The sequence below is a fragment of the Schistocerca cancellata genome, chromosome 4 (assembly GCF_023864275.1).
Source record: "Schistocerca cancellata isolate TAMUIC-IGC-003103 chromosome 4, iqSchCanc2.1, whole genome shotgun sequence".
Classification (NCBI taxonomy): domain Eukaryota; kingdom Metazoa; phylum Arthropoda; class Insecta; order Orthoptera; family Acrididae; genus Schistocerca; species Schistocerca cancellata.
Genome location: NC_064629.1, coordinates 584,238,965 through 584,256,328, shown reverse-complemented (window position 1 = coordinate 584,256,328; position 17,364 = coordinate 584,238,965). Strand labels below are relative to the sequence as shown.

The 17,364-nt window shown below is 46.2% G+C and overlaps 1 protein-coding gene across 1 annotated transcript in view; it reads right to left on the bottom strand.

The window, feature by feature from the left end:
- LOC126183839 (relaxin receptor 1-like) overlaps positions 1–17,364 on the bottom strand; it is an 847,723-nt gene that overhangs the window by 113,340 nt on the left and 717,019 nt on the right. Inside the window, exon 14 of the mRNA XM_049926099.1 lies at positions 12,842–13,009. Within this exon, the coding sequence (XP_049782056.1) occupies positions 12,842–13,009 (168 nt within the window). The remainder of the gene's footprint in view (positions 1–12,841; positions 13,010–17,364) is intronic.

Below are 17,364 nucleotides of genomic sequence, written 5' to 3'. Positions count from 1 at the left end.
ATACAACCGCTCGCTCACCGATAGATCTGTACCTACAGATTGGAAAATTGCGCAGGTCGCACCAGTGTTTAAGAAGGGTAGTAGGAGTAATCCATCTAACTACAGACCTATACCATTGACGTCGGTTTGCAGTAGGGTTTTGGAGCATATACTGTATTCAAACATTATGAATCACCTCGAAGGGAACGATCTATTGATACGTAATCAGCACGGTTTCAGAAAACATCGTTCTTGTGCAACGCAGCTAGCTCTTTAATCACACGAAGTAATGGCCGCTATCGACAGGGGATCTCAAGTTGATTCCGTATTTCTAGATTTCCGGAAAGCTTTTGACACCGTTCCTCACAAGCGACTTCTAATCAAGCTGCGGGCCTGTGGGGTATCGTCTCAGTTGTGCGACTGGATTCGTGATTTCCTGTCAGGAAGATCGCAGTTCGTAGTAATAGACGGCAAATCATAGAGTAAAACTGAAGTGATATCAGGTGTTCCCCAGGGAAGCGTCCTGGGACCTCTGCTGTTCCTGATCTATATAAATGACCTGGGTGACAATCTGAGCAGTTCTCTTAGGTTGTTCGCAGATGATGTTGTAATTTACCGTCTAGTAAGGTCATCCGAAGACCAGTATCAGTTACAAAGCGATTTAGAAAAGATTGCTGTATGGTGTGGCAAGTGGCAGTTGACGCTAAATAACGAAAAGTGTGAGGTGATCCACATGAATTCCAAAAGAAATCCGTTGGAATTCGATTACTCGATAAATAGTACAATTCTCAAGGCTGTCAATTCAACTAAGTACCTGGGTGTTAAAATTACGAACAACTTCAGTTGGAAAGACCACATAGATAATATTGTGGGGAAGGCGAGCCAAAGGTTGCGTTTTATTGGCAGGACACTTAGAAGATGCAACAAGTCCACTAAAGAGACAGCTTACACTACACTCGTTCGTCCTCTGTTAGAATGTTGCTGCGCGGTGTGGGATACTTACCAGGTGGGATTGACGGAGGACATCGAAAGGGTGCAAAAAAGGGCAGCTCGTTTTGTATTATCACGTAGTAGGGGAGAGAGTGTGGCAGATATGATACGTGAATTGGGATGGAAGTCATTACAGCAAAGACGTTTCTCGTCGCGGCGAGATCTATTTACGAAATTTAAGTCACCAACTTTCTCTTCCGAATGCGAAAATATTTTGTTGAGCCCAACCTACATAAGTAGGAATGATCATCAAAATAAAATAAGAGAAATCAGAGCTCGAACAGAAAGGTTTAGGTGTTCGTTCTTCCCGCGCGCTGTTCGGGAGTGGAATGGTAGAGAGATAGTATGATTGTGGTTCGACGAACCCTCTGCCAAGCACTTAAAGGTGAATTGCAAAGTAGTCATGTAGATGTAGATGTAGATGTACAGTGGAATGGCAACGGTGAAAATTTGTGCCGGACCAAGACTCGAACACGGATTTCCCGAGTATCGCGAGAGGTCGCCTTACCTCTTGACTATCCGAAACCGATTCACGGCCAGACCCAAACCTCCATATATCGTCTGCTATGCATCTAAATCCTGTACTCGTACATCCATTATGCATATTCCTGTACATGAGAAACAGTTTACTTGAAAGTAGCTTTACAGTGTCAGCGGATAAATACGATACTGCAGTGCTTGTGTTATTCAAAAACTGACAACATGTGGAAGCTTGGGTCTGGCCGTGAGTCGTGCTCGCGTAGCCTAATTGTAAGGCGACCGCTCGCAATAAGTGGGAAATCCGGGTTTGAGTCCCGCCTCGACATTAATTTTCGCTATCGTTTCGTATAGCTAGTGGTTGTCCATATTCGCAACTGCGAATACATTTAATATATTTCAGCGAATGTATTCCACTCAACATTGTTAAAAACCTGTAGTGTAGACAGAGTAGTGGAATCGGGTGTGAGGAATTTTTTTTTTATTTTCTCTTCGGTTCAAGCTCAAGAAAATCACGCAGATGAAGTTTCTTGTTTCTACAGTGCTGCAGGAAGAAGTCAAAGTCTGAGAAAACCGCTGCTATTAAAATGCAAAAATGGTTCAAATGGCTGTGAGCACTATGGGACTTAACGTCTGAGGTCATCAGTCCCCTAGAACTTAGAACTACTTAAACCTAACTAACCTAAGGACATCAGACACATCCATGCCCGAGGCAGGATTCCAACCTGTGACCGTAACGGTCGCGTGGTTCCAGACTGTAGCGCCTAGAACCGCTCGGCCACTCTGGCCGGCAATTAATGAGGCACCTTAATTCAGCTTCATTGTCAGTACGCATCATTACTGCTATAGGCGATTTAAAAATGACGAAAATCACGCAAATACTTCTCGGGTTTGCCGCAAGATAACATGGTGTAAGTCCCACAGTTCTTAGCCACAGCAACGCGCGGCATCACAGGTATTGCCCACGACGCGCGCACGGAAGCCCTCTGTTCGGCTCCCGGTAGGGAGCAGTATTGAACTGTATTTTCGTCCAACAGTAAGAGCTTTCCCGTGCATGTTCGACATTTTCACGTGGTTCCAGTAGTTATTGCTGCAAGACGCGTTTCATGACATTCGCGTGGCGGCGTCCAGATGTTCAAATGGTTCAAATGGCTCTGAGCACTATGGGACTTAACTGCTACGGTCATCAGTCCCCTAGAACTTAGAACTACTTAAACCTAACTAACCTAAGGACAGCACACAACACCCAGCCATCACGAGGCAGAGAAAATCCCTGACCCCGCCGGGAATCGAACCCGGGAACCCGGGCGTGGGAAGCGAGAACGCTACCGCACGACCACAAGATTCGGGCGGCGTCCAGATGTATCGGGGCCACTAGCAGGTATCATACATGCACGGGAAAGCTCTTACTGTTGGACGAAAATAGAGCTCTACAGTGCTCCCTACAGGCAACCGAACAGAGGGCTTCTGCGCGCGCGTCGTAGGCAATGTTTGTGATGCCACGCATTGCTGTGGCTAAAAACTGAAGTAAATCTCTACAACGTCCCGCGACCAAGTATAAGAGCTCTTCCGTGAATGAGTCACTCTTCTCATGGTCCCAATAAATTCGGATGCCGCCGCTTGAGTATCGTTAGCTGCGCCTTACAGCAGCAACTTTCATAACGAACTGGAGATCTCAAAAAGCTGTTTAGAAGAAATGTTTTAAGGTTTACATAATCTTACCAATCGACAAACCCAAGAAATGCATTTGCAACAGATCCGCCAGAAAAGCTTGAAAAGCACAAGAAGGAACTAGTTTCCGAATATTGCCATTCACTAATGAGTTATGGAATAATTTTTTGCTGAAACTCAGCCTACAAGTATTTTCAAAGTAGAGATGCATGCTATAATCATTATAGCTGGTTTTAGTTCTACAATACCCCAGAAAGTGTACTGCTACGGTCGCAGGTTCGAACCCTGCCTCGGGCATGGATGTGTGTGATGTCCTTAGGTTAGCTAGGTTTAAGTAGTTCTAAGTTCTAGGGGACTGATGACCTCAGAAGTTAAGTCCCATAGTGCTCAGAGCCATTTGAACCATTTTTTTTGTCACTGCCAGTATTTAACTTTCTCAGAAAATAGAGAAAACTTGCATAGTAATTCTAGGACAGGAAACAACCTCTAGAAAGATTCCAAGGCTTATCATTAGTGCCGAAAGGGGACAGTTACACGAATATAGTGTGCATGTATCCAAGAGCACGTAAGGTGATGCAGTTTAAGACTGAATTCAATCTTTCTTCTCAGTTGAAGAGTACCTTCACAGAACTTATTGAAATCAAAGTCTTATATTATTTTGCATCTAATATTACCATTATAATACATGATGTTTCCAAAGACATTCATCCGATTTTACAAGACTATACCTTCTCATGTGTGAAGATAGAAACTTGGGTTAAATTTTAGCTTATACATAGGACTACGAAATTTTTATTTTCAAAAGAACCATCTGCTTTTTCAAGGACATATCTTATACCACATTCAAATAAAACGATGAGTTACCTTTTCAATTAACGTTTAGGATCAAAGTTTACGTTTACGTTTCACAAGTGTACAGTGTGCCCTCCAGTGCATGCACGACAAGAGTCTCGCCGCGGTCACATTGAATAGAATGTTGGTCGTACAGACGCGTCAAGTGGTTAAAATGCTACGAAGTTTCGACCATGGACTCCATGGCCATTGTCAGATGGAATTACAGCTGATTGGCTATTGATACGCCCTTATATGCTCTAGTTGCCGGCTCTGACGTCACTGGTGCTCACGGTAGGCGATCACACATTGACCCCAAGTGCGGTGCTCCCGTTTCTACCTCGTTATTATTGCATCACACGGCGCGTTGAGCTGCAAACCACCATCTCACTTAGGGATATTGTTGGTGATTTTTAATTCAATGGCTTCATTAATAACACAGCTCCAGAAGTCGTTAGTGCGGGCCACGACAGATGTTTCGTCAAATTTGATCCAGTGATCGTTTTCCAGAGCACACTTAGGTAAAGTGAAATTTTTGGGGTAGCGTATACAATAAAACCTCTCACCGTTGAAACTTTTTGAAAGACCCAGTAGGATAAGGGTTCATAATCACAAGTACACTCCTGGAAATTGAAATAAGAACACCGTGAATTCATTGTCCCAGGAAGGGGAAACTTTATTAACACATTCCTGGGGTCAGATACATCACATGATCACACTGACAGAACCACAGGCACATAGACACAGGCAACAGAGCATGCACAATGTCGGCACTAGTACAGTGTATATCCACCTTTCGCAGCAATACAGGCTGCTATTCTCCCATGGAGACGATCGTAGAGATGCTGGATGTAGTCCTGTGGAACGGCTTGCCATGCCATTTCCACCTGGCGCCTCAGTTGGACCAGCGTTCGTGCTGGACGTGCAGACCGCGTGAGACGACGCTTCATCCAGTCCCAAACATGCTCAATGGGGGACAGATCCGGAGATCTTGCTGGCCAGGGTAGTTGACTTATACCTTCTAGAGCACGTTGGGTGGCACGGGATACATGCGGACGTGCATTGTCCTGTTGGAACAGCAAGTTCCCTTGCCGGTCTAGGAATGGTAGAACGATGGGTTCGATGACGGTTTGGATGTACCGTGCACTATTCAGTGTCCCCTCGACGATCACCAGTGTGTACGGCCAGTGTAGGAGATCGCTCCCCACACCATGATGCCGGGTGTTGGCCCTGTGTGCCTCGGTCGTATGCAGTCCTGATTGAGGCGCTCACCTGCACGGCGCCAAACACGCATACGACCATCATTGGCACCAATGCAGAAGCGACTCTCATCGCTGAAGACGACACGTCTCCATTCGTCCCTCCATTCACGCCTGTCGCGACACCACTGGAGGCGGGCTGCACGATGTTGGGGCGTGAGCGGAAGACGGCCTAACGGTGTACGGGACCGTAGCCCAGCTTCATGGAGACGGTTGCGAATGGTCCTCGCCGATACCCCAGGAGCAACAGTGTCCCTAATTTGCTGGGAAGTGGCGGTGCGGTCCCCTACGGCACTGCGTAGGATCCTACGGTCTTGGCGTGCATCCGTGCGTCGCTGCGGTCCGGTCCCAGGTCGACGGGCACGTGCACCTTCCGCCGTTCACTGGCGACAACATCGATGTACTGTGGAGACCTCACGCCCCACGTGTTGAGCAATTCGGCGGTACGTCCACCCGGCCTCCCGCATGCCCACTATACGCCCTCGCTCAAAGTCCGTCACCTGCACATACGGTTCACGTCCACGCTGTCGCGGCATGCTACCAGTGTTAAAGACTGCGATGGAGCTCCGTATGCCACGGCAAACTGGCTGACACTGACGGCGGCGGTGCACAAATGCTGCGCAGCTAGCGCCATTCGACGGCCAACACCGCGGTTCCTGGTGTGTCCGCTGTGCCGTGCGTGTGATCATTGCTTGTACAGCCCTCTCGCAGTGTCCGGAGCAAGTATGGTGGGTCTGACACACCGGTGTCAATGTGTTCTTTTTTCCATTTCCAGGAGTGTAATTCAATTGTAATGCATTTAAATACGTTACCTGGTCAAAAGTATCTGTATACCCCTATATAATGCGGGATACGCCATTAGATGTCACGAGAGGTGGACCCACGAGTATAAAAGAAAGTGCCCGCATCTCGTGGTCGTGCGGTAGCGTTCTCGCTTCCCACGCCCGGGTTCCCGGGTTCGATTCCCGGCGGGGTCAGGGATTTTCTCTGCCTCGTGATGGCTGGGTGTTGTGTGCTGTCCTTAGGTTAGTTAGGTTTAAGTAGTTCTAAGTTCTAGGGGACTGATGACCATAGATGTTAAGTCCCATAGTGCTCAGAGTCATTATAAAAGAAAGTAGGGAGTACTGCATTCTCAGTAGAGAAGCAGTGATATCAAACTGAGTCGGTCAGGAGACTCAGTGATACCTGCGTTGTTATACAGTGCGCATTATTTGTTAGACGTAAGACTGGCCACACTCAAAAGATATCTTGTACAACCCAGCTGTTGTGAGACCTGCCACATCTTTAATTGGTCTCATTAAATGCCGGATATTTCACTGAGGACTGAAGATCGATTTTATTTTGTGTCTTTCCTGCAAGCGGATTGTCTTGCCCAATACGGTGCCACAGAACAACAAAAAAGCAAGTTACTTTTCCTGGTCTTACTGCGATTCTTGTTTGAGACCACTTCATTTATTTGGTGATCGTTGTAGCTGTTGTTCCCGAAGATCTTGCGTAGACTGCTTGGCGCTTGGGACAGGTTACTGGCGTCTGATATCGTTCGTGTTTGATGTGTCAATGTTTGTAACACAGTGCACTTCTGTGCCGGATGATGACGGCTCATGGCGAGCAGGTACAGATCGGTGAAAGTAATTTTTCTGGAGATTCTGTACCCAAGGCATACATTGCGTTTGTGGCAGAAGAGGAAGTCGAGGAAGGGCAATGCAAAGTCTTTTTCTACTTCCGTACCGAATTGCATGTAACTGTTAATACTGTTGAGATATTTCAAGACTATCGTCAACGAATAGGAAAAAACAACTAGGCTTTAATGGGGGTGTGTCTCAGTCAATATCTAGACGATTGTCAAACTCGTCCCATAATTTTGTGAGTATTTCTTTATTCCGGTAGTCACTGCGGTTACTATGTGGTGCCGCGGTTGACCAAAAATTAGCCGGCCGAAGTGGCCGTGCGGTTAAAGGCGCTGCAGTCTGGAACCGCAAGACCGCTACGGTCGCAGGTTCGAATCCTGCCTCGGGCATGGATGTTTGTGATGTCCTTAGGTTAGTTAGGTTTAACTAGTTCTAAGTTCTAGGGGACTAATGACCTCAGCAGTTGAGTCCCATAGTGCTCAGAGCCATTGAACCAAAAATTTTTCGGAGGGAAGGAGCATAGACAGAATCTTTCCCATCGTCCACATAAAAAAACTGTGGTTTCGTCAGAAGAACGAGTTACCGTGGCGACTTAATCGCAAGTAAACATAGTGACTGCTGGAAGCAACAACAAATGAAAGACGGAAGCATAGACACGCTCAGAAGCGTTTCCATACGGTACCGCACCAGCTCGCTTACTTACGGCACAGCGGACTGTTGTTCTCTGTGAGACGAGACTAGTATCTTGTTCTGTGTCAAGCAATACGTAAATGTACGTGGAAAGTAATAAATACTCGCTACATTCCTGTGGACAAAGATGGCAACAAATCTAAGTATTTCACCTTTTTCATGTGAACCGATATATTATACGTTGTAGTATTATCTCAGACCTCTCCACGAGTAAAGCTAAGAATCCACTACCGTACCGACGGGTGTTACTTCGTCCGGTACAGCAGAAACAACTTGTGATCAGGCGACCTTGGATAGCAGTGGTGTAATGCGAGATTCAACGATGAGACAGCTCATTGTTAAAAATGCTTCAACATGCAGTTGACTGTGGGGTGGTGGTCCATCACTCTGAGAAATGAAATTGAATATGTTCTCGCCGTTGTGGAAAAAGCTGCTGTTGGGTAATGAATTAGCTAGTATGTGAGCTTGCGAGGTAGCTTTGTGAGGGAAACCCTACAGGAAACGGCACGAGTTTACAACTGATACGAAGATAAACTATTAATTTCCACGACTAATTTTTAAATTCCACACAGGTTTCTAATGTCATTCACGTGGAAGACAGTCATCCGTTGAATCTTTTGGAAAGACCCTGTACGTTAAGCTTTCATAATATTAAGTAATTTCATTGTAATGCATTTAAATACACTATCTGGTTAACTGTGCCCGGTAATCCATATGTAATGCGGAATACACCATTAGAGGTCGCGAGAGTCCGCCGCTCGTGGTCTCGCGGTAGCGTTCTCGCTTCCCGAGCACGGGGTCCCGGGTTCGATTCCCGGCGGGGTCAGGGATTTTCACCTGCCTCGAGATGACTGGGCGTTTGTGTTGTCCTCATCATTTCATCATCATCCAGGAAAGTGGCGAAATTGGACTGAGCAAAGATTGGGTAATTGTACGGGCGCTGATAACCACGCAGTTGAGCGCCCCACAAACCAAACATCATCATCATCTAGATGTCGCGAGAAGCGAACCCACCAGTACACATGGAGGTGGCTGCTACTGTGTTGTCAGTAGAGAAGTAGTGACAACAGACTGGGTTGGCCAGGAGTACTCAGTGACATAGAAGTGGACTACTCATTGGATGTCTTCCGACCATCAGATGCAGCAGAGACATTTCAACCCTTTAAATCTGCACAAATCGATATTTGGCGATGTGACTGTGAAGTGGAGACGCTAAGGGACAACCACAGATAAATGTAGACCAGACAGACCAAATGTACTGACGGACAGTGACTGTCGAGTGCTGCTGAAGGTGGCTGGAAAAAAAAAAACCGCATGAAATTGTCGGAAGGAATCACTCGTAAGTTTCAAAGTGCTACCAGTAGTTCGACTAGCACAATGACTGTGCGTATGAAGTTAAAAAGAGTGGAATACAACGGTCCAGTAGCTCACCACTCATTTCTGTAGTCAGTGCTAAACGACGCTTGAGGAGGTGCAAAGGGGAACGCCACTGGACAGTGGATGACTGGAAACGAGTGATCTGGAGTGATGAATCACGTTATATCCTGTAACAATCCGAAGGAAAGGTTTGGGTTAGGCGAAAGCTTGGGGAACATTTCCTGCCATCGCGTGTAATGCCAACATTGCAGTATGAAAGAGGCGGTGTTACACTATGGGTGTGACTTTTGTAGCTTGGGTGTGGTCTCGTTATCGCGATTAAGAAAACCCTAAAAGCCGAAGAACAATAACACGTTTAAAGCATTGCGTAGAGCATGTGAACTGTTCGGAGACGATGACTGATTTTATCATCTTGCCATTGCACGCTGTCATTAAGCGGGATCTGTAAGGGAATGATTTACGGATAATATCATTCCTGATATGGAGTAGCCTGCCCAGAGTCCTGACCTGAGCTCAACGTCAGACGTGGCACTGTGTTGTCACAACACTGCGCACACTCACAGTGATAATTAAAAATTTAAATAATTGAGAATGGTAATTAATAAACGTAATTATTTGGGAAACATATTAATTCATGCAGGATTTTGTTGTAATAAGAAAGCGGAAAGCAGCATAAAGATCGGAGTATACAGACTGAAGTATACAGACTGGAGTAAGCCTATCAGAATTGACTAAGAGGGGACAGGAGCGCATTCGGGGCTGGTGCGGACGGCGGCAATCAGTATCACCAGTCAGCATTGTGGGAGAAGCCAGCAGGGCCTGGAAAGTGTAGGAGCAGGCACAGGAATACAGAGAAAGGACCAGACGTAGACGTTAAGATAGTGTTCTGGGGGGGGGGGGGGGGGGAGCGGACACCTCTTCACTTTGGTACCTGAGGACGAGTCCATCTTCAGACCCAATCAGAAAGGAGAAATAGTGCACTATTCATTTTATTGTGGCGGACAACAGAGAAGTCCTCGTATTTATTAAAGCAATGTTTAGAGTTTGTCTCCGTATACGTAAATCGTAGAGAATGATGTAATTACAACCATAATGAATATTGGGTAAACTATGACGGCGACTGACGTCACTGCAATCAAGACTCGTGAGCAGTGGGGAGAATCAACAGTCTTAGAAGAGACGCGGCTCGCCCGTTGAAAAGGACAGATGTGCGTCAAGGGTCGCTGCGCTTTGATTGCTCAAGAAGCTTTGCTAATGCGCATTCTCATACTGTGCTAGTAACGTTATTTAACTAAAGTATCGCAGGAAGTGGACATTAAGAACGTGTTTGAATTATGTTTCTGCTGGTGATAAACTGCTGAGGTTTAGACTCTGGTGAGCGAAGCTTAGGGAGTGTGTGACACATCAATCCTGTTTGTGAAAGTAGGCTGTATTCCGTATACTGATAAGTTGTTAACTATTCCAGTTTCGTGATACTGTCGTCGCCAATGACCCTTTGGTCATGACTAGCAATTTGTGGAATTCGTTGATCTGCAGGATACCAGATTACTTATTTGCGGCTTTCATAACTATCGTTGAGTAATGTGAGAAACCCCACTTGGCAAAGAGCATTAATTTTCCTTTCCAACATATATTAACTGCGTTGTGGTATTCACAAAATATAAACTCTTACCTGAGTGAAATTTCGTGTCTGGCTTTTGTACCACTAATAACGACACACTTGCGTTTGAGCAAGCTCTGTGATCTCTGATAGGCGCTATCTTTGAATTTTTTTCGCTGTAAGGACGAATGTAAAACCACTTAATTTGAGGTCGCTGGGCCTCCACAATACAATCGAATTCTACCAGAGTTAGTTTCCCTTTACTAGCAGCTGTACTGATATTCCCCAAGCGTGTTGTGTTAAAAACTTAATTAGGCAGAATTGGGGCGTAGGGTATTGATAACTATACTTGATGTAAGGTCAAGTGAGTTTCACTGGTTGGAACAGTGCGAATTACATGCAGGGATGCAACACTGACTGCTAGGTCAGTACCAACATAGTGTCACGGACCCGTGTAAACTGCCGTCTAACAGAGAGCTATGTCCAACAGTACATTATCCTCCAAGGTTACCCATTCCATATTGTGTCAGGATTCGCCGATGTAAATTGAATGTGTTTTACACCAACGTAATTGTTAGATTCACATTGTAAATTAGTCTGACCGTGAGGGAATATCGGAAATGTTACAAATGGAACACCTTTGGGATGATTTAGGACGTCAACTTTGCTCCAGACCGCAGTGTCCAGCCTCACTACCAACTGTGGATTCGGATCATGAAGAATAATGGACTGCCATTTCTGCAAAAGCATTCAGATACCTGTGTGATCTTAGGCCTTCCCGACGAATCAACCGTCTGCACTGTTGTCGTGTATCCGCTCGCGTGCAGTCGTTTTCGTAACACGATATTTCGACAGGGTACCTTGCCGTCGTCTTCAGGGATACATGTAGAATGAGCGTCTTTGCTACATTAGGCCTCCTTTACACTCCCTTCCCCCACTGACGGTCACACGCCGAGACAAGTGGAATTGTGGCGCCTACGGTGCCACTGGATGCTGGTCGCGAACTCTGATCCCTCAGTACTCCTGCGGCCTACGTCGAAAGCGAAAGTAGCTCTCGGCCGACGCTGTGATTTTAGTTGGCCGAGTGCTGGGATCCAAGCTTTGCTGACAGTGGACCCAGGGTCTCTGTTGATTAGTACGTCAGCCACTCGTATTTCCTTTATAACACAGTCAGAAAACCACGAGTTCTGTCTCAGAACATCCGTTTCTTTACTTCATGGAGTCCGCCATAGCCATGCAGTGTTCCGCGACTGCAGATTTTGTTGGTTGATTAAGTTCGGTGTGTCCTCTGTGTTCCCTGAATCTTTTCCCATTCTTTACACAGTCTCCTCGATACACGTCTTACCGCATCGGCATGGAATGCGGTAAAAACCTGATTTATAGTGGCCCAAGCCATGTTTCACTGTAGCTATTAGGGCATACGTTTTTCGAGGTGGACGGAAAACATTTAATTTTTACGTCGAGCAAGGGCTCTGCCGATTTTCTTCGATACTTTGCCGGCGTACGGCATATACGTCATTGTCTTCTCCTCGTCGTCGTTTTCTGTCCGCTGGGCTTGTACTTGCTGCCTCAAAGCATGTCTGTTTTGTTGAAAACGTACTTAAGGTGGTTAAGCTCCCTTGGTAAGCTTTCTTCATCCCAATTGCGCGGTCCCTGTGTACCAGTTTACGTAGCACACCCTCACGCTGAGAAGCATGATGGCAGCAGGCAGTGTGGAGATAAAAATCGTTGTGCGTAGCTGTCCTGTACACAGTGTGTTCTTAAGTGCCGTTGATTCCGCGCTTTACTAAGACTTCCAAAAAAGGGAGTTTGCCATTCTCTTCCACTTTCATAGTGAATTTGACACTAGGATGCAAAGAGTTCAGATGTTGGAGGAACTCCTGAAGTCTTTCACTACCATGGGGCCACACCACAAATGTGTCATCAATATATCTGAAAAAGCATGTAGGCTTAGAGATTAGTCACTATCGGGTTGACTTTCTCAACTAACCGTAATCAGCAAGCGGCACTCTGATGAAGAGGGATACCACAGCAAAGCTTACTGTAAGGTCCTAGTCACGGGAGCAAAGTTCCCGCACCTGTTGAATGAAATGCACAGAGTTCTTGATGTGGTGCTTATGACACCAAGATACACTGTCGAAGTATCGTGTTACGAAACCGACTACTACATACTGGACACCCGACAACAGTATAAACATTCAGATACCTCACTGAATTTGGCTCCAGTAGATATAAGGCCGTCGTATAGGCAAAGGGTGGACGTCCCCCATAGTGATGTTCAACAATAGATGTCCGGATACTTTCGGTCGGTTAGTGTAGAACACAGAGCTGTGACTGACCTGCGAGGTTGCGGACGACGAGGCTGACGACGCGGTTGTCGGCGGCGCTGGCGGCGTGCCCGCGGCCCAGCAGCACGAGCGCGTTGCCCACCGCCGTGCAGCCCGCCGTCGCCCACAGAGAGGCGCGCAGCTCCGGCCGCGACAGCAGGTGCTCCGCCGACGACACGCCTGCAACACAGCCCCACCTCTTGCTCTCACCTCGTATATCAAATCCCTATTTATATAGATTGTACGAGAAACGTTCGGAAACTTCACACCTTTATGGCAAAAAAGGTAAAAACTACAGTTTTTTACATTTAATACCCATTCCCTATGCACTACCAGACAAATTACTAGTCACGCCTTTAAATGAGCACACATGTCACTTGGGTAACTGTAAATGGTGTACGAGGGGCGTTTGGAAAGTCCGTGCAAAAATAAAAACTACTTACGTGTTTGGGGTAAACCTTTTTTATTTTTCGACATAGTCTCCTTTTAGACTTATACACTTCGTCTAACGCTGTTCAAATTTGTTGATCCCTTCCGAACAAAATAAATTTTCCAAGTCTGCAAAATAGCTATTAGTTGCTGTAATCACCCCCATGTTTTAATAAAAACTTTGTCCCGCCAGTCATTTCTTCAAATTGGGGAACAAATAGTAGTCCGAGGGAGCCAAGTCTGAAGAATAGGGGGTATGTGAAACGAGTTGGAATCCTACTTCCATTAATTTTGCGACCACAACTGCTGGTGCATTGTCGTGATGGAAAAGGACTTTTTTGTGGTCCAATCGTTTTTCTTGCAGCTCGGTGTTCAAACGGTCCAATAGCGACGAATAATATGAACCTGTAATAGTTTTACCCTTTTCCAGATAGTCGATGAGGATTATCCCTAGCGAATCCCAAAAGACAGTCGCCATAACCTTTTCGGCCGAAGGACTGGTCTTCGCCTTTTTTGGTGCAGATTCTCACTTGGTAACCCATTGTTTAGATTGTTGTTTGGTCTCAGGAGTATAGTAATGTATCCATGTTTCATCCACAGTGAGGAAACGACGCTTAAATTCCTGCGGACTCTTCTGAACAGCTGCAAACCATCCTTGCAACACTTCACGCGATTCTGTTTTTGGTAAAGCGTGAGCAATCGCGGAACCCATCTTGCGGATAGCTTTCCCATGTCCAAATATTTATGCAAAATATTATATACCCGTTCATTCGAGATGCCCACAGCACTAGCAATCTCACGCACCTTAACTCTTCTATCATTCATCACCATGTCATGGATTTTATCAATGATTTCTGGAGTCGTAACCTCCACAGGGCGTCCAGAACGTTCAGCACCACTTGTGCCCATACGGCCACTCCAAAAATTTTGAAACCAGATATAAACTGTTCTAATAGAAGGTGCAGAGTCGCTGTAATGTTTATCAAGCTTCTCTTTAATCTCTTGAGGCGTTTTTCCTTTCATAAAGTAATGTTTAATCACCACACGAAATTTTTCTTCATCCATTTTTTGACAATCACTCGACTTCCTTGATACACGCGAATGCCGAACACAAAGAAATAGACCAATAAGGCTGGAACTTGGTGTGCATTCTTTCCAAAGATGCTAATAACTAAACATGATCTCGATACGCGCCAGTGGTGCCATCTCTCGGACTTTGCACGGACTTTTCAAACGCCCCTCGTAGAACTGATACTGAGAGATCGTATAGCCCTCGATCGCTTAGATACATTGATGAGCCAGAATATTCTGACCACCTATCTAATAGCCGGAATGACCACTTTTGGCGATAACAGCAGCGACGCTGGATTAAGTTACTCCCCAAGACGCAGTAGCCGTGCGCCGTCACCGTACAGAGGTGCCAGCTGCTCGCCTAGCCGCCGAATTCAGCCGGCACGGTAGCTCAGGGTGTTCGGTCAGAGGGCTAGGTGCCCTCTGTAATATAAAAACTGAGTGAGTAGATCAACGCTGAACTTGAACAAGCGTCATGAGACGTCCGCCCCGAACAAATACAATGACCGATAGTGAACAAATTGAGATCAATTTTAAAAAAAAATCCGGAAAACAAAGTGAGGTGACCATTTCTATGGACGTGACCACCACAGATACCAATCCTCCATGGACGAGAGCCACCAAGGTTTCGGGAAATCTCATTGGCGACATCGATGGCCAACGTCTCCGGACGCTAATGGACTTCCGTTTTCGTAATGCCGTATGCTTACCGTCGGCAGCTAAACAAGACTATGATCCGTGATGCGAAAGGGTGCTGAAAAGCGCAAATGGTAAAACGTGCAACCTTCAGCAACATGTATTATAAGAATAGCTAACAATAATGCAACACCGCCCTTCGAATTTATCGTTTTAAAGAGTGCAACCATAACGTTTTTCTGGGATGGGACCTCTGGCAGGTATCACAAGCAGCAAGCAGGTTCAGAGCTCGAGAGCGTCGCAGCTATTTCAACGAGCTCACATGACAAAGATTGCTTTGGGTGGTTGTTTGCCGTTGAAGGCATTGTTATCCTGCCATCATCAATGAGACGAGTTCCAGTCGTCAATGAAGATGCTCTGCTAAACTGTGAAGGATGATCTCAATTTCAGAACCAGTCCAGGGAGGGCAGCTTAGTGTCACCGACGAAGAATCGTTCTTCTCCACCACTGCAGACAATGCGGGGGAGGAGCTGCCAAAACGATTAGCCCTGACTGAGGAACAATACCGGTGAGTGATAGCGATTCTGCGTCAATTTTCGGATGCTTTCAAGTCCAGAGTGGAGAGAAGAATGGTTCAAATGGCTCTGAGCACTATGGGACTCAACTGCTGAGGTCATTAGTCCCCTAGAACTTAGAACTAGTTAAACCTAACTAACCTAAGGACATCACAAACATCCATGCCCGAGGCAGGATTCGAACCTGTGACCGTAGCGGTCTTGCGGTTCCAGGCTGCAGCGCCTTTAACCGCACGGCCACTTCGGCCGGCGGAGAGAAGACAACACCAATCTCTGTGAGAAATGTTTGGATGGCAAAGCGCCTATCAGACAACAACAAAGCTTCCAGATTTGTGAGGATCACTAAGTCCTATTGTGACTGTAGTAAAAGTATGGTAGTATTAATTGAGGTCAAACATCCATGGTAGCAGCAAAATGTTGTCCTGCTGTGGTGCCCGTTGCACGCTAAGAATATTAAACTTAGCCGGCCGGAGTGGCCGAGCGGTTAAAGGCGCTACAGTCTGGAACCGCACGACCGCTACGGTCGTAGGTTCGAATCCTGCCTCGGGCATGGATGTGTGTGATGTCCTTAGGTTAGTTCGGTTTAAGTAGTTCTAAGTTCTAGGGGACTTATGACCACAACAGTTGAGTCCCATAGTGCTCAGAGCCATTTGAACCAATATTAAACTTACAAGGGAATGGCCGGCCGAAGTGGCCGCGCGGTTCTGGCGCTGCAGTCTGGAACCGCGAGACCGCTACGGTCGCAGGTTCGAATCCTGCCTCGGGCATGGATGTGTGTGATGTCCTTAGGTTAGTTAGGTTTAACTAGTTCTAAGTTCTAGGGGACTAATGACCTCAGCAGTTGAGTCCCATAGTGCTCAGAGCCATTTGAACCATTTTTTTTACAAGGGAATGGTCAGACTTGTCATGCCGAAACATGTATTGCTTTTTTTAGCACTGTTATTTAACTGTGCAAAAGGTCCGTATGCAAAACTGTAGCTGCTGGCATGAACTGGAAGTCACCTAAAAAAAATCACGAACATGGCTGTGTTTCCTGCTTGGCGTTTGCAGTGACGGCTGGCCACCCCTGGAAATGGCGAGTCGCGAGCGTTGTGCACATGGTCGGCAAGTGCGCCCGTCTTATCGCGGCGTTCACTAAAGAGGAATATCGCTGCACGGTTTTGGTGGAAAGGGGAATCGAATATTCGTTTCTGTGGCATGCACGTCCTTTTAATTTCTTGTACGTATTTCGAAACATATCGTTCTGAAACTGGTTAGAGATGTGAAAGATGTTCTGTACATGTTCATCTATACTCCGCAAGCCACTTTACGGTGAACATTCAATCTCCCCTCACAGGTGATGGTGAACCCCGTAAATGTTTTGCTGCTTGCCATGGAGATATACCACAGACGCCAAATGAAGCAATCAACGGAAAACACGCGTGAAGACTATGTGTTGTGCGATATGGTTGTTAAACTTGTAGACGAGCATGTAAATGGCGCAGACATGTGGCTACAAGCAACTGAAACACTCGATATTGCAGACTGTGAATCTACAGACGGCGAAGACACGGACGAAAGTTGCACTCATGAAGACTCTTCGAGTGATAGCGCCACGTACTATCATCAATTATCTCCGAAAGTAACACCAGCAACTACAATTACCTTATCAGACAAAGAAAAAGCGGTGACGTATTGGTTGAACGAAAGTGGTAAGAAACACCTACGTGTCAGTACTGTTCAAAATAAGTATCGCTTTGTCCGTTCTGAACGTGAATTGTATAGATGGAGAAAGGAAGTCGCTGGACGACGTAAGAGTCGATTGGAAATTGCGACGGAGATAAA